This window comes from Odontesthes bonariensis, chromosome 23 (assembly GCF_027942865.1).
Source record: "Odontesthes bonariensis isolate fOdoBon6 chromosome 23, fOdoBon6.hap1, whole genome shotgun sequence".
NCBI classification, from domain to species: domain Eukaryota; kingdom Metazoa; phylum Chordata; class Actinopteri; order Atheriniformes; family Atherinopsidae; genus Odontesthes; species Odontesthes bonariensis.
Window position 1 is genome coordinate 14,642,080 of NC_134528.1, and position 22,439 is coordinate 14,664,518.

At 39.3% G+C, this 22,439-nt stretch overlaps 3 protein-coding genes across 3 annotated transcripts; 2 read left to right on the top strand and 1 right to left on the bottom strand.

Annotated features, from left to right (window-relative positions):
- Positions 1–435: 435 nt before the first annotated feature.
- crygmxl2 (crystallin, gamma MX, like 2) lies at positions 436–1,856 on the top strand. Its single transcript, XM_075456939.1, has 3 exons — positions 436–444; positions 873–1,115; positions 1,581–1,856. Exons 1-3 carry the CDS (start codon positions 436–438, stop codon positions 1,854–1,856), a joined length of 528 nt encoding a protein of 175 aa, XP_075313054.1.
- Positions 1,857–3,040: 1,184 nt separating this feature from the next.
- crygmx (crystallin, gamma MX) lies at positions 3,041–3,744 on the top strand. The gene is made up of 2 exons (XM_075456940.1): positions 3,041–3,289; positions 3,469–3,744. The coding sequence occupies exons 1-2, from the start codon at positions 3,041–3,043 to the stop codon at positions 3,742–3,744; spliced, it is 525 nt and encodes a 174-aa protein (XP_075313055.1).
- A 3,347-nt stretch (positions 3,745–7,091) lies between these two features.
- Positions 7,092–19,902, bottom strand: aldh18a1 (aldehyde dehydrogenase 18 family, member A1). The gene is made up of 17 exons (XM_075457521.1): positions 19,812–19,902; positions 18,177–18,328; positions 17,831–17,980; positions 15,750–15,854; positions 15,482–15,640; positions 13,812–13,902; positions 13,253–13,377; positions 12,322–12,466; positions 12,163–12,236; positions 11,926–12,025; positions 11,476–11,696; positions 11,142–11,279; positions 10,746–10,941; positions 10,499–10,620; positions 8,749–8,935; positions 7,558–7,653; positions 7,092–7,450 (listed from the first exon to the last, which is right to left on the bottom strand). The coding sequence occupies exons 1-17, from the start codon at positions 19,900–19,902 to the stop codon at positions 7,254–7,256; spliced, it is 2,349 nt and encodes a 782-aa protein (XP_075313636.1). The 3' UTR covers positions 7,092–7,253.
- Between the last annotated feature and the right edge of the window lie 2,537 nt (positions 19,903–22,439).

Consider the following 22,439-nt stretch of genomic DNA (forward strand, 5'->3'; position numbering starts at 1 on the left):
CCACCATTGCAAGACATGAAGGGAAAACCATGAACCCATTAAGTACTAGTGTAGTGAGTGGCCCCCAAAAATGACCTAAGCAAACGTAAACTTTACACGCTTTGTAGTTGGGGGCGCCACGAACCCAAAGGGCCTTTGTGTGACATTTCAAAAGGCTACACAAGGTCATGGCAGAACAAGGGTCATGCAAACACAAAATAGCACTTATGTCCCATTCATTTTTGGGAGGGGGTGCCAATTCTATAGGTAAACTCTAGCAGACAAGAGACAAGTTACCCCATAGCTGGTAGACAAAGGGAACAGTAGTTGGCATCTGAAAAGGTAAAGAGTAGTAGACCCTGACGTGTCAGAGGCCTCATTATCAACAGGAGAGTATAAAAGGACCTGCAAGTGTGTCTAGGGCCATGGTGCGCAAACATCCACAGCCCTACAACCATGGGAAAGGTATGAGCTCACATGCAGTCAGGAAACAGCTTTGACAAGGACGCAGAGGAGGAAAATTACATGATTTGAGAAGATGTGTTATATATTAGAGCATGGCGAAGGAGAAGAGGAGCAACAAGAGTGACAATATAGACTGGAATGCAAATTCTTATTTTTGTGCTCTTTAAATTTTAGGAGATAACCCAGACTGGACAAATATAAAATATGTCATAAAAATCAACTACAACAGTAACTTTACTTATTTTACTGAAAATAATATTCAGCACCGGAGAGGTCTCTAAACTTGAAGGACCAAATGATAATTGACTCAAGGGAGGGTTTGTTCAAGGGAGAGCAGTGTCCCCTACAGTCTGTTCATGAGTATGGCAAAAAGAAGATCCATACATTTAACACAGTCTTTAATGATGCATGCTTCTCTCCCTTTCAAGATTGTCTTCTACGAGGGCCGCAACTACCAGGGCCGCCACTGGGAGTGCAGCAATGACTGCATGGAGACCTTCAGGCACTTCAACAGCTGCAACTCCATCCGTGTCAGCGGCGGTTACTGGGTGGCCTATGAGAAGCCCAACTACATGGGCTACCAGTACATCCTTGGCCCTGGCGAGTACCCCGACTACCACCACTGGATGGGCTTCAACAACTGTATCCGTTCCTGCCAAATGTTCCCTCCCGTAAGTCAATCAAACAGACAGATAGGACTGGTAGTTCCCCTTACACCCAGCCCCTAGTCACCTTGTACATCAAAAGCTGCTTTAGAAATGGATGTCAATCACTAGGTCTTTGATGTTATTACAGATACACACACAGGTCAAAGCATAAAAGTCTCTCCTGCAAGGCCCACAAGGAGACCAAGTCAACCTTTAAAAAAGAAACTGATACACCGCACATAAGACTTTGTGCCTTCACTCTAACTGTTAGTTGCTGAGTGTTTCTGTCAGTTCGGGGAAGATAAAAAAAATTGTTCTGTCACTCTCCAAGAGTTCTTGCTCATTCTCATTTGTAGTTACTTACAGAAACCAAGGTGTGCAAGTGCTTGCTTGAATTCAAAAATCAACTCAGTGAAGAAAAGCTTCTCTCTAGGGTTCACACCGACCAAATCAGCATAATAATCATGTTCTGATTTCTTTCACATGCAGTATAGAGGATCCTACAAAATGAGGGTTTATAACAGGCCTGAAATGATGGGACACACGATGGAGTTCATGGATGACTGCCCCAACGTGTACGACCGCTTCCGCTACCGTGACATTTTCTCCTGCAACATCATGGAGGGATTCTGGATCTTCTACGAGCACCCCAACTACAGGGGACGCCAGTACTTCCTGCGCCCTGGAGAGTACAGGGCCTGTGGCGACTGGGGCTGCCACAACCCCATGGTGGGCTCTTTCAGGAGGATGAGGTTTTCCATGTAAACTCCACCCAAGCAAAACTGAAATGAACATTAAACCACCCTTATTTTAAAATACTCTTGTCCTTTGTGAGCTTATTTGAACAAATCCATGCATCATACAAACATGTGAGATACATTGATATTTTTGGCAGGCAGTACATTTGCTTCCTGCATGTTAAACCAATGAAAGCCTGCTGCCTCTCTTAATGACCTGCGTCACTGTCACACACCTATAGAAAAAAAACTCTTTCCTCTTTGCTCAGTCTGCATGCAGGTTTCTCGTGTTCATGCCAATAAAGGCAGATGTTGCAACTCTTATTGAAAGCCTCAGAGAAAATGCAGTTGTACGGTATTTCCATAGATAGACAGAGCTTTGACAGAAACAAAGCGGCCACTGCAGCTCACCAGTCCAATAGTGTTCTGCAGTCTATAGAGCACACTGTGCTGACAAGACAAAGCTTTGTTTCATGTTTACAAAGCCCTGATCCCAGCAGGGTCTATAAAGAGGTCTGGTACAGCCCAGCATCTGGTCTGGTCTGAACTTAACACAGTTACAATGGGCAAGGTAAGCGTGAGATTTAAAATCTATGTAGCTACTGAATTACAAACGAGCTTTAACGAGCAGTGTCGTTTCAAATAACTAATGACAGTTTTTAGTTAAAACAAATAATCTTATTTGTGGTGATAATCAAAAAACGAAATTTGAATAATCAGTAGTCACTGCATGTAAGTGGATATAATAAATGGCAGAAACTGCTGAGGAGAGTTTTAAAGACCTAAAACAATACACACTTTTGTCCTCATCTTCTATAAAGGATAGCAGATATTATAATCATTTGGCAGAGCAAATTGTCATTTTCTTTTAAAACATATCAAGAACTGTCGAGAAAGCCTGGTGAACTTGAACTATGCCACTTGAAACATTCTTTTGTATTCAACTTTGCTCCTGGTACATAATTTGGAACAGATTTTATTTACTCTTCTGCTGATGTTTTCCAAACTTCATCACAATATTTTTATTGTAAAACTGTCTTAGGTAAAAGTAACTTGCAAACCTGGCTAAGCATACTAAGTAATATAATGCTGGAAACTATGCAAGCTCAAATTGACGTTATTATTGTTTAAGAATCTGAACAGCATACATGTATGTTTTAGTTTGTCTTTGACGTAGCTCTAAGGTGAAACTGTAACATCCAACAATCTGCCATGCAGATTATCTTCTATGAAGACAGGAACTTCCAGGGTCGTCACCATGAGTGCAGTAATGATTGCGCCGAGATGCAAAGCTTCTTCAGCCGCTGTAACTCGATAAAAGTTGAAAGTGGTTTATGGGTGGCCTACGAGAAGCCCAATTATGCCGGCTATCAGTACATGCTGCACAAGGGAGAGTATCCTGACTACCAGCGCTGGGCTGGCTTCAATGACTGTATCCGCTCCTGCCATGCGGTGCCACCTGTGAGTTTCAAATTGTATCGTATCCTGTTTGCAGCAAGGTTTTCCATTAAGTTTGGGATTATGAAGCTCTTAAAATCTCCATGTAACATTTTTCAATGAGCTTCAGGCTAGTTCAGGACAGTTTGTTCGACATAATCCAACATTCACTTTTAATAACAGCATTCTCCCCTCCCCCATAGTACAATGGGAACTACAGGATGAAGATCTTTGAGCGGTCTGACTTTGCTGGCCAGAATCTGGAGCTCATGGATGACTGCCCAGATCTGCATGAGCGTTTCCACACCCGTGACATCTCCTCTCTCAATGTCATGGAGGGCTACTGGATGCTGCACGAACACCCCAATTACAGGGGACGCCAGTACTTCTTGCGCCCTGGAGAGTACAGGAGGCACAGCGAGTGGGGAAGCACCAGCCCCACCTTTGGCTCTCTGAGACGTGTCACTGACATCAACTGATTCACAGCCTTTTTTTTTTCTTTTCCTCTTTCACCCTTACTGAGCCCCACTGTTTAGATCTTCACCCTCTTGTACCCCTAATACCAGCATTGTTTTCAGTGGGGTCTGACCACTGTGGTGTCCAATCCTGCAATCATACACACCTGATGTTGCATTCAGGATTTGATGGGTTGCCTTGCATCGATGGATAAAGCTATTATCCAACTCAGTGCTCAAGCAATGCCCACAGTGAATAGTGATAATTTTTTTCGCTTTGGTCCACCATTGCAAAATGGTTTGCCTCGTTGGTCCCCAACCTTCTGTCCTATTGGAATCACAATAAATGAAAAACTTGATGAAAGTCAACCAAAGGGAGCCTTTGTTAATTTCCTGAATACTACAGCTGTCACTATCAAAATATCAGGAGGATATGGCTCGACATAAATCCCTTTTCTTTAAACTGCTGATTGAACTTAAGTTTCATCAGAACACAGGGCTAGGCATATAGTGCAACTATTGAGGTCCCAGCTACACCAGGAGTTTCCACATTTTTTTTGTGAGATGGTCATTTCACATATACAAAGAAAAATTATCAAGGAAACAGAAGCTTATTCTTTGAAGTTCGCTATTAAAGAAAAAAAAAAGAAAAAGTATCTGAGGATGCACATGTTGGAGTCTTTATGAGATCACATGATACAGAGTAAGTGCTTTGGGTCCATGAAAGATACCCACATTAGACCCACATCACAAGGCCAATGCCAACTCAAAGAGCCAGAGTCAAAGTGGCCTGGTATTAGCCCCAAGCGTCAAGCTCTCTCAGAACAAAAAACAAAACCCAGTCCACATCCCTGCTCATGCATTTTTCAATGACCCACGATACTGAACCCTTTCAGAAATTAATATCAATTATTGAAATTGTTAATTAGACGCTGAGTAATTGGCGAAGATGCACATGAATAAATAACTTTGACCATTAATTATTGATTTGAAAAAAATTGAAGCCCAGCAGGGAGAGCGTTTGAGAGTCTTAAGATCAAGCAGAGCAAGAAATATGAGTTTTGGCCTTGAGTAATGTCCAATTAAAGGATTGTCGGCTTTGCTGTACACATCCAGTGATTTGCCCTCATCATCTTGTTTTATATCTGTTGACAACAATGCCCAGTAGACAACACAACATCAACAGAGTGCAGCATGGGATCAGATCAGCTGGGTTCTGGGGGCAGTGACTCACAAGAGATGAAAAGGAAGGCTGAGACAGAACTGGAAGTTAATTTAAGGTTGTAAGGGGCAGTGGCTTCATAGATCAACTAAATTCATGAAGAAAGTATTTCAGACTTACAGAGAACTACAAAGACCAAGTGTGGTTAAAGTTTATGGTTAGAATGTTCCAAGATTTACATTCTCTGCAAACATGCTTCTCCAAATAATGGTTTTAACCAAAAATCTCCTCATTCATACTAAGTGTACTTATTTTACTGAAATATTCCCTTTGGTCAGAAATTCTTTAAGAGACATCAAGCTGATTTGAGACCAAGGTGACAAGACGAAATTAAGGAAAATATTTTCTTTCCCCGGTTGCTCAACCCAACCTAAAAGTCTTATCAATTCTATTTTTCTGTAGATTTGCTTACAAAGCCATGGGAAACCTACATAAAATAAAAAGGATTTTGCACAATATGAAGGCCACATTTTGTTAATTGTCATTCCCATTTAAAATGGGTTTCTAATAATTTCAGTCAATAAGCCTAACGATGGAAGCCTTCCAACTGTTTAGTGTCCCGTTAAGAAAATTTACGTGTACAGTTACACCTCAATAACAGTTGTAACTGTAGCAAACAATTCTGATCCATGAGATTAGTTGAAAAACAATTTTATGAAACACTATGCACCAAATAAACAATACTCAATGTCCCTGATTTGTTCCTTCTTTACCTCAAGTCATTTAGATGGCATTTTCAATCGATTCACACATAAAAAGGACAAAAGAGTGAAATCTGAGTTACGTCTCCCCCTTTATCTCTGAATCCTTTCGACTTAAGATAGAAAGCTGATTGAAGGGTAAGTAGTGCGTTTTGGAGAATGAATTCTTTAGATGACAAAAAAAAAAGAATTATAGAAACGCAGAGCATACATCTGTGATTCCATTATTAGTCTCAGTTCTCCTCTTCCCACTTTTCGTTTCTGATGGCTGGATAATTAAACCTCTATAGTATTGTCTTCCATCTTCCTTGCCCCACTTCCAGTATTGTGAATTTCCCTATGGGCAACTTTAAAACCCCCCCTTTTAGACATCTGTTTTTCAGATCAGTATGACTTATCTTTCCCCCTCCTTCACATTAATTTGTGTTCTTTGTTTAAAGAGAAAGACTTGTGCCAGGACAAAGATGAACATGTATGCAAAAATTCTCAAAATTTCAAAAGCAAACAAATCAAAGAAAGTAAGAAAAATATACAAATATTCTTTTTCAACTTTTATTCTACATTACCACCATTGTAAGAAAACCCAAACCAGTCCTTAAGTGTGCATTGCAAGACATCAGAAAACAGCTCAGAGGCTGGAATGTTACAGAGCTTAATTTAAAAGCAGACTCATTCTCCCCTCCAGCTTAAAGAAGGCGGCTTGTCAATTACTATTAATGCTCTGACAGGCTTTGGGTGCCATAAGGAGCAAGCAGGGAAGCAACAAAGCACAACTTACAAAAATGAAACAAAGAAAAAAAAAAGAAAAAGGAATTGATTAATGTGTACCCAACTTAGATTATACAACAATGCACTTTTTTGTTAAATACTTATTCTTACCATATTATTTTACACAAATTTCAGTCTGTAACCACATCTGAAACAGGGCAGCACCTTATAATACCAAAATACTGAAACATGCAGAGACGTAAACCTGGAATCTCAGCTCTTGGACCTTCAGTCATATTACTGGGGTCTTGTTTTTGAAAGAGTAGAACAAAAAAGAAAAAAATACAATAAATTAAAACAGAAAAACATACCTTTACATAATTTTGTGTTTCTTAAAAAGTGCAGAGAATCCCATTTAACCTCAGTTTAGAGATGCATTACAGTTTTGGAAGATTTTCACAATAAAACTGGATAAGTGCACACTTAATGTATATGGAATATCAAAATATTGTTTCAAAATTATATACTGAGAATACCTCATTTAAAAATAAATTTTAAATACCTTCTTTGACACATTTTACTTTATCTTAAATTTTAACTCTTGATCAGGGTTTTCCCTCAATGCATTATTTTGACATCATGCTGTGATTTCCACATACAGTGTACTAGGTTGACTTACCTAACTCATGTGTAATGAGGTAGAATAAAACATCTGTAAACTCTTACTCTGAATAGGAACATGTCTAACTGTGCTGCTGTAGTAGATCCTTGGAGTGTAGTGTGCTTTAGAGGTTTGCACTAGTAACAATGGCCTTCGTCTTCATCAAGTTGGGTGCTTTTAGATGTGGATGCAAACAATTATGAACAAAGATAAAGCCAAATGAATGTTGTTTGCGTCTGTCCTAGTTGCTGTCCCTTTGTCCAGCTAAAGTCTGTCCCACAGGTAGGTTTTCATGGAGGTACTTCATGGTGCCATGTTCCAAAAAGTCAGCTGCTGTGTGCCCATCGCCTTTCAGGACCCATTTGGTGGTGAGCAGACCCTCCAAGCCTACAGGGCCCCGGGCATGGATACGAGCTGTGCTAATGCCCACCTCCGCTCCTTAAGACAGAGAGCAAGACCGCAAGGGTTACCAGGGAACAAAATATCATGGAGAGGAGAATTTGTCCAATTATTCATATGGAATCAGGATAAATAATAATACCAACCCAGCCCAAACCGGTACCCATCAGCAAACCGTGTACTGGCATTCCAGAAAACACAGGCACTGTCCAGCTGCTGAAGGAACTGCTCAGCGGTCTCCTCTGTAAGAAAAAAGGTTACTTAAAAGTGCGACTTCGTGACAACCGTGTTCTTTTGATCGTTACCACTGAATAATCTTTCTAGCATCAAATAAGCCAAATGGCCACAAACTGACCTAAAATGAGTGCATTGAATAAAAAAAAAATAAACAGGAATTCAAGGCTGCCTCTGTAAACACAAATATATCCACTAAAGGAATTCATTTATTTAAATATACACACAGAGCTATAATCTCTTAAATCATGTGATCACACCAGTCAGTGTAATGTGGATCCAAAGCTTTCAAATCCAGCTGAAATCCTTGACTTGCTAAATGGCCCTAAATTTAAAAACAGCTCAGAGAGCATACATAATTTAAACGAATTAATTCAGACTGACATATAGGTATTTGCAAAAAAAAAAAAAAAAAAAAAAAGGCAAGGCAAGGCAGGTTCTACATCTACAGTAGATATATATATATATACACACACACACCCTATCTAATCATCTATCAATTATTTTCTTAAAATCCATGTACCTCCAGTGAATTTATCCATTCACCCTCCACTGACAGCAATAACAAATGAATTGGTTTAATTCATTGAGGTACCTTCTGCGGTCACTAGATGGCAGCGATGCATCCTCCAGTGATGGCGAGATCAGAATGTAGAGATGCAAACAGCAAACTTTGTTTTTTCAAATGCTGCTCAACATTGCCAAAAGCGCAAAATGGCATGCATTTTCTTTTGCTTGAAAGAAAACACCCAGTTTGTTGTATGTTTATGGGAAAACCACTTCAGTTCTCATGATATTCAAAATGTTTTTGAGAAAAACGGGTCAGAAATAGCAATAGGTGAAATACCATTCAGATGTGAAATAGCCTCCGAGTCGGGTAACAAATGGAAGCAGAATAGGTTCATTTCTATCCAAATGAGTTTGGAAAATGTTGAGTGATGACTCACTTCAAGAGACTGAGCATCATTTTTGAAAGTGACAAGTCGGTTAAACTGATTACCATCTTCTGAGCATTTAAATGGACCTCAATATTTGAGTCACAAGGGGGTGTGTACTCATGCTTACAAAAAAAATAAATAAATAAAATAAACTGCACCACCTACCATTTTCTGTAACTATAACATCTGTGTGGGAGCTGCCATATTTGTGTATGTGATCCACAGCCTCCTGCATGCTGTCCACCACCTCCAAACAACACTCCAGGTCACCATACTCTGTCCGGAGGGACTTGGCCTCTGATGGGCTGAATGTCAGGTACGAGGCAAACCGTGGGCCTGCATGAATCTTCACCTAGCAACACCACATCAAAAGAAATGATTCCTAAAGCAGGCAAACTTATTTTAACTAAATATACTGAAATCCAAAGTACCAAAAATTGAATGCCATGTTTTTAGATGAAGACTGCAATAAACAGATTTCTTGATTTTACTCAAGCTGCAACTTCCTATGCTGAAAAGTAAAGCAAAAAAAGTTCTCTAATGGCTACATGAAGCTGGCTCAAAAAGCAAGGGAATATCTACAGTGCTCCATATCATTACCCAATGGAAGTCACTGCCCGATGTTTGTAACGGTGGGGAAATGGATGAGGATTTTATGTAAATACTGTATACATTATGACCATGAACTTGGTAAATTCACTGGTTAAATGATCACGCCTGTAGACAGGGGAGCAGAATTAAAGCAGTTGGCATGGTGGCCCAAAACTTATTTCTTACCATGGGATGGGGGCATTACTAGTGATAGTAAAATTGATTGTGATGGGCTGATTTTGACAAACTTTATAAAACCTTTGTCTTGCCCAGAATCCCTTTGTCTGACAACAAACAATCCCAGCGGGAAACCACTTTAACTGAACCTTTCATTTGGGAGTAGCATGTTTTTGTTACCTGAAATGCTTCTGAAAAGATTAGATTTTTTTATACCCCAAATTCATCCGAATGGTGGTCATCTTTGGCGATAACCTTCACCTTATCATTAGAAAATACATAATTGGTACCAATGTCCTCACTGATACTGACAGCTGCCATCATGAGCGGCAGGTTAGCTAGCTTATCTTGGTCATTCTGAGAACATTCTCCTGTTGAAACTTACTGAAAAGCCCTCAGGTAGCTTGTGATTTGTGGTCCCACAGTCCATGGAAATTGTCATACATTTAGTGATTGTCTAGCCAGCCAGTTTACATAAAAGATATTTCGTCAGTTTCACTGTCATTTCAAATAGGTCTCTACTACAGACTTAACTTTACAGCGGCCCACCAATAACGAAACCAAACACATTACGTTGTCCTTCTAGCAACACTGAGCTGTAAAATTGAGGATATGATTCCAAACTTACTTCTTTGAATTACCTTTCACACTCAAACAGAAATTTAATTGACCAGTTCCATGGGTGTATGACTACCGTTTCAAAATAATTTCAGTTGGTGGAAACATCTCATGTTTATTTTCCAAGTGCACTGATTTGCATGGTCAATAGCACTGCAAAAAGGAGCATTGATTTGCTACTGTAATGTTACTATAGTCTCTGCCTATAACTATACAAGATAAGTGATGGGGTGGAAAAGTTGGATTAGGAAACTGTTCAAGTCAAAGGGGCAGGGACAGGCATCAGCTAAAGAAACCAAATGTTAAAATGCCCCAATTCAATGCAGTTTAAAAAAAAAAAAAAAAAAAAAAAAAATTTGCCAATTCCTGACATGTATCCATCAAAACTCAAGGCCTCAAAACAGCAGTGCACAAACAAATTAACACCACTGTGGCTACATATGCATTTTAAAATACAGTTTATGATTTTATGATCTACGATTTCTGCATTCATGTGAACATTGACTTCTTGTGCCTTTTTTTTTTTTACCCGTTCAGTGCGCAGCATATCAATTATCTGGTCAAACAGCGGGGTTCTAAGGATGTCCCGGTGAATCAACAGAGTTTCCATGGCATTGCATGCGGCTGGGTAATCACACTTTGAGTCTCTTACTAGAGAAGAAAAAAAATAGATCAGTCAAGTACAGGAAACTTAAATGTAGAACTGGATTCTGAGTACCTCATCTTTATTTAGCAAACATCAAGAGAGTGACTTTAAGGGAAATGTATTCACTGACCAATTTTTATGGCTTTGTCAACACTGGCATCTGCATTGATGTAGACGTGACAGATTCCTTCACTGTGACCAAGCACCGGGATGCCCTTGGCTGCCCGCTGAATGTCCCGCACCAGCTGGGATGAACCTCGGGGGATAATCAAGTCAATCATCTTGTCCAATCGGCACAGATCCTCCACCTCCTCGCGAGTACTAACCTTGGAAAGAATACAGGTTCTTTGAACACGACAAATGGAAATTTGTGTTGCATTTAGAATATAGATGTGAATATTGGTCCAGTTGGGCTGACTTTTTGACTGAGGTGAGAATTTGACCTCAGACTTGTGAGGTCAACGTGTGCAAGAATTACATAAAGTTCGCACTGCCTTTCAACAAACATGTAGGAAACCACTTTTACCATTTGTACAGCCTCTCTGACTCCATGCATAGAGAGGGCTTCCTGAGTGAGCAGGTGCAAGACACGGTTGGTGTTGGCAGCCTCTTTGCCACCCTTCAACAGAAGAGCATTGCCACTGGCTATGGCTAGTGCTGACACCTAGATGAAGAAATAATGATGGCTTGGGTGACATTCCTACTAGTATCAAATAGAGCAAAAACATAAATAATTAAATGGGAGTTCAAATTGATATTTATGTTTAAGCAGTTTTCTAAAAATTTAGAGAGTAATCAAACTCTGTTTAAAAGCTTTTATGTTTCTGTAAGCCTCAAGAGTAATTTTTCCATGGCAATACCTGTGGCAGGCAGTCAGGTCGGGCCTCAAAGATGACCAGAAGAACCCCAATGGGAATTGTAATCTGCTCCAGCTCCAGATTGTGAGCCACCCTTGTTCTGCGCAGCACACGACCGACGCTGTCCTGGGCTGCCACGGCTATCTGGCGCAGACCTACGGCCAAACTATTAAGTTTGGCTGGTGATAGGCTCAGGCGCTTCAGCATAGCAGGAGGCAAATGGCCTATGATAAGTTAAGTGATATGACAAACTCTTAAGAAAGCATGCACAAAATGGAGAAAGTGATAGTCCCCCTCTAGAAGTGGATTCATTATTACAAGATTGTTTATTTGATTTATTAGTTTAGTTCATCAGAAAAATATCCAAACATGAAAGGCTCTAAAAACTTAATAGGAGACAGGAGTTCTCCATCAGTTGTCTCTAAATCTGGAAAATGTGTATTTCCCCCTTACCTGCACTGACAGCAACACCCATGTCAATCTTATTGGCAGCCAGAATTTCTTCCTTCCTTTCAGTCAACAGGTCTGCTAGATGGCAGATGATCTCACTTCTCTGACAACACAATCAACCAAAGACAGGCTGTCTCAGCATGTAGGGGTTCTAGTTCTGTCTTTCACTACAGCTGACATTTTTAAAACTGCAATCCTTATAACTAATAAGAAAGCATCTTATTTGAAATCCCGTTTCACCTGCGTCGGCTGCAAAGACGCCAGGCATCTTCCAGAGATTCGAGCCATTTCTGTCTGCTCCTCCACAGATGGACCTGGAACGAACAAAAACAGCTTCAGTACAGCTAGAAATTAGTAAGAAAGGGGGGAGAGAAGATCCTAGATCTTGGGTAAACTCACCAGCAGGTTTGGTTTCAGAGAAAAAAGTTCCCACTTTCTTGCCCTCAACAATGTCAGTGATGACATGACCCGTTACTTTGGGGTTGGTGCCATTTGCTATTATCACTGAGGTGCCACCTTGCAACGCCCAAAGTGCAGCCTTGACCTGCAGACATGACACTTTCAAACTAGCACCAGTAATAGGTCAGAAAGGTGAGATGTTTATACAAGAGATGTTTCAGCCAAGCTTGTTGGGCCACATTTTAAAATGAAGACTGAATTCAAGGGTTAAGAAAAATATTATGCTTTGATGTTTATTCAAGGGTGGCTCAGCAGGACACAGCCACTTTCACAAGCTCCAGTACAAGCAGAAGAAGGGCTGACCTGTCTGTATACCACACCTGGCAAGCTTTATGCACACTATCACAGGTGCAGCAAATTAAGCCAATTAGAACAATTAAGTCCATCCACCACTCAAAGACTCATGCATTGCCACTGCAAGGTCAGTGAGGATTCAGAGAGGCATAACAGAGACATGATGATAACTTATCTAAAGAGAAGAAGTCTTGACGTCCCTCTTATCTGATGTGCAAAAGAAATTTGGATTAATAAGACCAAATTGTCCAGACTCTGCTTTCATTGTCCAGATCTCACCGTTTAATCCTGTCAGTGCCTCCAATGTGTATTTCATTTCATGTTTGATCTCTTACATAATCTTTGATCAAATAAAGTGTGTACTAAAATGCTTTTCAAATTATTTTCCCTATTCATTCACATCCATAGTCATTTTAGCACCAGAATTATGACATCTGCACTTCTGTTTTTAAATAAAACATAAGTCTCTGTTCTAAACACAGAGAAAAGAACTAAAGCAGAAACGCCATAAGGTGGCTTTGCAATTCCCTCAGCTGATAAATTCCTACAAACGTAAGTGTGAGGACCTCTGACATACTTTAGCTTCCATGCCTCCAATTCCAACCCTAGACTTTGTGCCATAGGTGATGGACTGCTGGTCACCAGGGTAGAAGGTGTCAATCAGCTTGGCATCATCTGTTCCAGGGGGTCTGTTATATAGTCCTAAAAAAAATGAATAAGCATTATGCACGTTGATTGCTCAAAGAACAAAAACACTTCTCTTGCCAAAAACCTCCCATTTAGACCTTATGTTTATATTTAGGCCAGTCAGTAAGATGTACTGATATATGTATTGTCAGAACTCCGTATGGATGTGAGTATTATTTGTATACCTTCCACTAGATTCCTCTAAGTGTTACACACCGAACTTCAAAGCTACTCTTGCCTGAGCAACCATGAAATTTATGTGCATTTGTAAACCTTTTGTCAGCCTCATCAGCATCTATTTGAAACACAAATGCTGGTCTATCTTTGTCTTTCCCATCTAAATCTCTGTTGACCCTGAGAGTGTGACGTTTTTCCCCAGAGAGGAGCACAGACAGATGGTGCTGTTACCTAACAGCTAACCCAGACTGCTGTTGTGGTAACACTTATACCTTCCACGTCAGACAGAGCGATGAGCAGGTCAGCCTTCAATTCTACGGCCAGCCGTGCTGCCAGGCTGTCATTGTCCTTAATGCTGATCACCTACAGAACCAGAAAAATTGCTGGTGTAAGTTCAGCAGCAGAAAGTAACCCACCAAATAGCAAAACACCTACATACTGTTAAACAGTGCAAGTAGAAAACTAACCACAGGGTTTATCTTTACACACTTTTGCCAATCTTTTAAGAAGAGAAAAGTAAGTATTAACAAAGGTAAGCCAAATAAAATCCATTTAGGCTATAAAATGTTTTATCCTAACCCTTTCAAAATTTATAATACTGTTATTTCTAGCTTATTCGCAAAAGAAAATGGTATGCCAAATAGGTTTATTGCTGTTATGTAATGGCGATGTTCATATTTGTGATGCCTGTTAGTAGTTAACTGAAAAAAAAACATAATTACAAACACCGTTTCAAAATATCTGAGAAACAAGATTTTAGTCATCTCTCCGGGAGGATACATCAACCAACAGAAGTTAGTCCGGGGCATGTGCTACGAAGCAGGGTAAGTGGCTTTGTAAGGTAACCAGGTTCAGCTCTGGATTCAGTATCACAATGCAGGTTTACTTCTTACCATCCTGGTTCACCATGGCAACTTATGCCAGAAACCTAACCCTGAAATAGGAGATCATCACATGTAAAAGCACCACTTGGTGACCAATCAACTCTCTTGTGTCTTGTGTTGTGTCGGAAAGTCAAAGACAAACCAAACTGTTTGACATTTAGTGAGCCTAAAACAGATTGATCATTTGTCCCTTTTAACCTTAAAATATTTGGAACTAACATAATTTTAATCATTTAAATCATCCCTGAAATATAATTGATCCACATCCACCTTATAAAGTGCTTTAAAACTAGACTAATTGAAATCATAGGGTAATTGAAACCCTTTTTTATCATAATATTTTAGAAAAATCAAAAAAGAATAACATAGGCTTTTGAAAAAATTCCAACTGACTACTTTTAATCATTTTTCTGCTTGATCATTATTTGGTACAAAGAGCAGCTATATGAATCAGCTTTGCCTCTGACAGAATAAGAAACTTGTGAATGTGAAACTTTCTCACATGCTCAATAAGCTCTCTTTTCTGCTTTGCCTGCAGCAGTTGTGTTGCTTTTCAGCCTGCTAAAAGATAAATAATTGTGATTGATAATTTGACGCTAACTTCATCTGTTTTACATAAATGCACATACTCAGACTCAGAAAACCTGGGCTGACTTACCAAGTTGATAACCAGCACCGTTTTACCACTTAGAAAGATCTCGGTTGTTATGGTTGGTTAAGCCAGATCATGTAAAGATACACTGAATATGTTGAACCTGTTTTGTAGCACAGGCCCCTGGTCCCTTCAGACTACACCTTCTGTCCAGTGAAAGCATGTATTTCCATCCATCCCCTCCCTGTATGCTCATTCCTTAATGATGGAGCACAGAGCTGAAGAGGTGAGGCAGGGTGGCAGATGTGATTCAGTGTGTATGTGTGTGTGGATTATAGAAAATACTGTAGTTAATAAATAGCACATGTACTGTTTGTACTATAAACAAAGTCTCTGCTAACCCCTTCAGCCCCTCTGCTGCCACCATCACCACCACTAGCGTTGCCCCCATGCTGTCTGTACCCACATTTACCCCCTGCAGGTCGCTGTTGGGCTCTGGGGGCGGCACCACAGCGTCATTGGTGTTGATGATGGGCACGATGTTCATGCGAAGCAACTCCTGCAGAGTGCTGTGGAGATTCTGCCTCTTTTCATCATCATGGAAATCCAGACTTGTCACCAGGACCTGACAGCACAAAAGTAAGCTGAAGATTTAATGAGTACTGTGAGCGAGAGAAATAAAAAAAAAATACAAAATTCATACACATAGAAAGCCTTTCCGAGTGTACACACACCTGTGCAGTGCATGTGCTGTACTGGGTGAACATGGCCTCATACAGGGCCATCAGGCCGCTCTGTCCAGCCGCAGCACAGGCTCGGGCCTCAAGCACTGGCAGAGACTGCAACACAAATGGTATAAACATTATCTCTCCAACTATTTAGGTCATCAAAGTAACACTTTAATCAAACTATACAGTCAAAGGTTATCAGCAGAAGTAAGTGAGTCCACCAAGTATCTACACACGCTGACTTAAACCACAAAGAAGACCAAATGAAACATGGTGGAAATGCCCCTACAGTTAGGTAGAGAAAAGGCTTATCATGGTATTAATATTAAGCACACAATTTGTGGTGAGCTGTCTAACAAAAATAGCCTTACAAACAGTACATTAGCAAGAGTGCTGGATTAATTATAGAAACTAAAATAAATCTGAATGCACAAGAAAATACACCAATTAGATATCCGAAGAGGGCAACACCAGGATATGAACGGTTAATGTTTTGGTTAAGAGATGAGCACTTTACCACCTTAACTAAAGTCAACAATCACACAGATAGTTGAAATATTTTATCAAGTTGCAATGGAGACATGACCATGATCATGTAAAAAGAGATTATAAGCTTGAAATGCATTGAAGTGCACAAGATTCAAAAATGGTGTTTCTTGTTGTTTGACAGAAACAACATTTATGCCAAATAATAGTACTATCACTTGAATTAGGGAATGAAGACAGAAAAAGATTTAGATAACATAGTCAAAAGCTAATTTTATCAGGGAAAAAATGAAAAAAAACAAGCAAATGTAAAGTTTCAATGTTCTCCCTATAAAATATTTACCTGCTTATTTTTTTTGTCTCATACCTTCGAATGGACATGAAAGTTTACTCACAAGTTGAAAGCATTCAACAAAGTTGAAAAAAAAAAAAAAACAAGATCAGACTATGAAATGTTAAGAGAAAATTTAAAAATGAACAAACCTTAAGACTTCTGGAACAATGTCCTTTGCAAAGACTAGACCAAAATGGGGATGGTTGGCTATAATGCACAGCATAACATTCAGAGAAAACCAAACCCAGTGTATCAGCACAAACACCTCAAAACAACTATCAAGCACGGTGGTGGAGGGCTGATGATGTGGGCTTGTTTTGCAGCCACAGGCCTGGGTACCTTGCAGTCATTGAGTTGACCATGAACTCCTCTGTATAGTAAAGAATTCTAGAGTCAAATTGAGTGTCAATTTTAATTTCACCTAAAGCTTGGCTTCAACTGGCATGTACAACAGGACAATGGTCCCAAGCATGCCAGCAAATGAAATGCTACAAACAATGAGAGACTGAGTACAGAAGTCAGATCGGACAGCACTGTGGCAGTTAGCACTCTCGCCTCACAGCAAGAAGGTTTTGAGTTCTTTCCGTGTGGAGTTTGCATGTTCTCTCCATGCCAGCAAGTGTTGTCTGTGGACAATTTGGCTAGCTCCCACAGTCTAAACACATACATGCATTAGGTTGTTTGGGGATTCTAATTTGAGCATGGTTGTTTGTCTCTGTGATGGACTGGAAAAATCTTGCCTGGATTAAAAGCAGATATGGAAAACTAATGAAATAATTATTTATGGTTATTGTTGCTAGGGGTGGCTCTACAAGTCTTTGAATCCATTGATTTACTTAATCTATTAACTTTTTTCAAACACACTGCTTTTGCTATTTGGCTTAGTTTTATTTTTTTTTAGAATAATAATGAAATCATTTATTATATCCTTTGCTGTTGTTCTTCTGAGGTTGCATTTACCTAATTGAAGATCTGATAAGGACCAGATGATTTCTTTTAATTACATTCTGATGTGTAAAACCTTAGAACTGAAAAAGGGAGTAATTTCTTTTCTTACTTAACTATCTATATTTATGTGCCGAACTGCATATATCAGAAAAAACAAACAAACAAACAAACAAACAAACAAAAAGACAATCTGGTGTTTGTTTTGTCTCAACAAAGTGCCAAACTTTGCACATGTGATTTTTCAAATTGACTTATTTAGTAATTCACTTTTATTTCAACATTACATAAGACCTTACCATGTTCTTCGACCAACCCTTACCATGTCTTTGAGCTGATTGTGTCCAGAATGCAGTGCCTGTCGGACACTCTGGGACAGCAGGATCTCATGTCTTAATCTTTGCTTGCCAAAGGCCACGGCTCCGCTGGTTACGATCATCATCTCTCTGCCTTGATTTTGCAGCATGGCCACCTGGACACAACACAACTAATTGTAATCAAAAGAGTAATGACTCACAAACAGTTCCCCCTTTTTATGTTCACACTCAAAAAGAATTAAGTTATACGGATCAGTTTAACCAAATTACAAAGCAACAGATGTATTCAATTATTCATAGTAGTCATTTTCCACAGGATTCAAAAGTTTCTTCAATAAACTCGAGTCTCACCTGCTCCACTATAGAAGCCAGCCTCCCCAAAGCCAAACCACACTCATCGCCGCGGGTGACCACAGCACTGCCAAGCTTAACTACGATCCTCTTGGCTTGACGCAGTTCACCCCGATGTGCAAAAGAGCTGCCGTAAACCTTACTCTGAAGAGCTGTATAGGAGGGTAAGAAGTAATGGTTACCTTGCCTGTAAACTCGGAAACCCTTTTGCTATTAATTAAATGCTCGACGATCGAACTCCTGGGATTATTAAATATACCCCCCAAAACTCACTTTATTGCACACTAGGTTGCAGTTGCACCTTTGACTCCACTCAGTCTAAATTCTCTGGCTCGACTATGTCCGACAGTAGGCTAATATTATGTTGTAGATAAGCCTTGTTCCCAATCACCGGCTCTGACAAGTTCAATCCACAAATGAAAGGGATTTGCACAGTTGGTTTGTTATCTGTGAAACCCTTGTAGTCTGAATCTGTTTTTCAGAGACTATTGTTGCTATACTGCAATTGTACGGCAGAGCAATTCAGACATAGAGTTGACTGCTTATTTTGCTCGGCTTATCTGTCTTGTTCTGTCTTCGAGCATATGAAAAAAATTCATTTTAATTAAATAGAGTCTTAAGAACTTGTTTAAAACTTCTTCTATATGTGTAAAACCCTACCATCCCCACCACCTCAGCACACTGCCTTTCATTTATTTTACAAGTGTCACACAAATGGAGTTGGAAACTTTAAAAAACTTCCAGCAAATGTGCCACTATATCAATAATTTTCCTTTAACTAACACTTTACAGAACTGTATGTGTTTCGTTTGGTTTGATTCACTGATGTACATGAATGAGGCACAGAGAGCAAAGCCATGGCCTTTATTTCTCTGTAACCTGGGAAACAGATAATCACAGCTTACCAACAGCCACATCAGCAGTGAAAGCAGCGAAAGACTTTGCTGACATTACACATATCTCTGGAGCAATCAAGCACATTGCATCTTTTACACACGGCTCAGAAAGCTCCCTGCAGTTTTATTTGTATACCATATTTCATTACCTGTACACTCAATGTGCTTAACTGGTATTTACATATCTGTACTAAATCGATATTGTCAACTGACATGTTGTGATATATTTCTATTTTTACAAAAAGATCAACAGGTTTCCTAATTTGGTAGTAAGGGCAGCAACAAATAATTGTATCCATTGACAGGAAATTGTGATCACTGAGGGTTATTCTTTAAATTATTTTTTTTCAGCGAACAGATGTATTCTTGGAAATAATAATCAGAAAATACATATAGCAAGGACAACCTTATAAAGCTTATGGTGATATCATATGTTGACTGGCACTCTAATGATGGAGGAGTTCCTCAAAAGTTTGAAAGCGACTATGAAGAGATTTGTGGAATTTGCAAGAAAGACTCACTAATCAAAAAAGTATCCACTTTAAATAACATCGTAATTGTTTACAGCATCTCAGCAAATATTTTCTTCTTTTTTTTTATCTAAAAGCTGGTTCTGATGTTTGTTTTCATTTTCTGTAACACAGGATGCTGGATGCCTGTGATCTGACTACATGATACATACAAAGTTAACAGAGATAGGTACAGAGATAAGATAGTGTAGCACTGCAGTATAGCTTGCCTTGTGTCAGTGGTCTGGTGAGCAATTGAAATCTGTGTCTCTGTGAACCCAGGGGGATCGTTGAGCACAGGGTGAGCCTTTGCAGCAGCATGGTCACTTTAAGCCCTTTATTTCAAAAAGAGACAAACAGTAAGTGAAAAGCAAAAGGTGTAACAAAGACGTTCTACAAACTCATTACCTTGAGCTATTTACCAGATATTGAGGACGTAAATATAGACAGCAACATGAAATGTGATCCCCTGTATCCAAATGCTTTGCCAAAATTCAATGATCCCACTGCTTCCCCGGATAGAAAAGTGATTAATAAAAGTACATTCTTACTTAAGCTCCTCAAGCCCCAATATGTATTCCCGAGAGTGCACCAGCTCTGTGTACAGTCTTCTATAAAGTGTTCTTTATCTTCTTTATCATATAAACAGTAAGGAAATGTGGGCTGTACACGTGGATAACTCCTCCCAGCGCTGAAAGAGCTGCTGATGAAACTGTTACTGAAACTTTCAAACGATCCGTCCGGCTAGAGTTGCTACAGCGTCTGTAATTTAGACGTCCGGGATATCCTATCAGCTCCTCACCTTTATCGGCACTGTTATTAAATTGAAATCTTCTGAAAAAGTCTTGTGAATTAGCGGCGAAGTGGCAGCATCTGACGTAAAGCAGGCCGGCGACATACAGAAGAATGACGGTGGGTTAAGACCCAAAGTGGTGTAAAAAGATATAAGGCACTATTAAGACCAAAATAAGCGCGTTTCATCATAAAACCACGCCATAGAAAGAAATTACAATCTGCATCTGGGCTGCAATCACAATAGTTACATCATTAACGCAGTAATAGTGTAAGACTCGTTAATGCTATCCTATTGTTTGCGAAATAGGCAAAAATGTCAAGATTTTCTGTTCAGTCTTCAATGAAAATGTGTGAACTGCGATTTTCAGAAAAGGAAAGTTATTATTGGAAAAAAATGGTCGCATACAATGCAGCCACCGTTATTGCTAAATGTATGTAGTTGTTATACACAAGACTTTTAAATTGAAAAGTATACAAAACAAATCCTTGAACACAAACATTTAAAAACATTCAAGTAAGAACTGCATCCAAGCTACATTATTAATTTTGTATACAATTCCCATAAATTCTAACATATTTATTTAACTGGGAAAGAGAGTGAGGAATAAAATGTCCTTCAGGCACAAACAATGCTTTACTAGACAATTGCAAAAATGAAGCATACTGAAGTGTACCTAAAGTTAAAGAAAGTAAAAGATCAAGTGAAACACATCAAATTGTCAATTATCTGCCCTTCTTTATTAGTTTTTTGTAGCACTAAAGGGAATTTGAATGTTTTTTTTTTTTGGTAAGGTACATTTGATATGCACAATGTTTGCATCATAGTAGATAATCTCATGGTGACAGCAGTGCACAGCTAATTGTGTCAAAGTCATGAATCAGGTGTTGGTGATTATTGATCAGAAACTTATTCTATGTTGCTTTTCATATACTTGATTCTCATTTAATTTGACTGAGCTTCTCATTGGAAATTATGCACATTTTTTTCCAGGTGAAAGGAATTAGAGACCAAGAATTATCTATTAACTGTCTGTTTATTTTTTTTTTATTATTATTATTTTTTTAGATTTTTTTATCTTTTTCAGGTGATCTTCTTTTATTTACTCTTATGGGGAAAAAAACACCAGAATGATGAAAGTTTTCTGTACACCTGCACCATCATGCTGTGACAAAATTAAAGGTAACCCAGAGCAGGGCTGACCCCCACTGCCCCTGGGACAATAGATAGCTAAATTGGTTCCTGTAGCTCTGGCTAAATGTGTTTTATCCCATTATATCAGTCATGTGCCTTTTTTTCCCTGTCGCCTGCTTTTGCCCTTTATCTATTCTTCTCTGTTCCTCCTCCTCTTTGCTCTTTATCTATCTGACTCAGGGGAAGAAACTGACCCTTACCTTACTCCACTAATCCACTAACTATGTGTTCATCAGGGTTTGTGTGTGACCGTGCATGGGTGTTGGTGTGTTTCTGCACAACCTAAAAGTACAAAGTTTTTGGTTTCTTTGAGTCATCATTTTGGTGCTCTTGTTACTTTTCTTCATTGTCTTCAAGACATTTGTGTTATTGTATGAAATGTCTTCACAACTATTGGATGGATCGCAATGAAATCTGATAGATATTCATCTGTCTTATGTTTTCGATACCAGAAGGACTTGAGACGGTAATATATAATCTTTGTGTTGTGTTCCAGAATGTGATTGCCCCTAAGTTCATTGGCAGAATGTCTTGTTTAACAGTGCCCAGGTGATAGCAGAGCCGCCATATAGTTGCAGCTACACAACCACAAAACGCCCCCATGCTCAACCTTCATAAAGCTAAGTTGATCAGTTATACAATTAGTGGAAAAGAACAAAAAGTACCTGTTCTGTTTATTGTACTTCTTGACATTTTTAGGCCAAAGGAAGATCAAACTTTCTTTAGTTTAGAAGACATTTCAGACCCTTGCTAATGCAGATGAAACCTTATGTCCACATCTCCATACAAACATCGGCTCACTAAGACAGACTAATCTGTTTGTCTGAAAGATAAACTTGTTTGTTTCTTTCAAATGGGTTGCCTGAGATTA

Bases quoted from the DNA above. Each gene is read 5' to 3' on its own strand.
- crygmx (XM_075456940.1), top strand. From the start codon at position 3,041: ATGCAGATTATCTTCTATGAAGACAGGAACTTCCAGGGTCGTCACCAT. The intron at 3,290-3,468 runs GTGAGTTTCAAA...CCTCCCCCATAG, and splicing joins CCTGCCATGCGGTGCCACCT to TACAATGGGAACTACAGGAT.
- aldh18a1 (XM_075457521.1), bottom strand. From the start codon at position 19,902: ATGCTGCTGCAAAGGCTCACCCTGTGCTCAACGATCCCCCTGGGTTCA. The intron at 17,981-18,176 runs GTGAGACTCGAG...TGTTGTGTCCAG, and splicing joins TGGCTTCTATAGTGGAGCAG to GTGGCCATGCTGCAAAATCA. The intron at 10,621-10,745 runs GTCAGTGAATAC...TTTCTTCTCTAG, and splicing joins TGACAAAGCCATAAAAATTG to TAAGAGACTCAAAGTGTGAT.
- crygmxl2 (XM_075456939.1), top strand. The intron at 1,116-1,580 runs GTAAGTCAATCA...TTTCACATGCAG, and splicing joins CCTGCCAAATGTTCCCTCCC to TATAGAGGATCCTACAAAAT.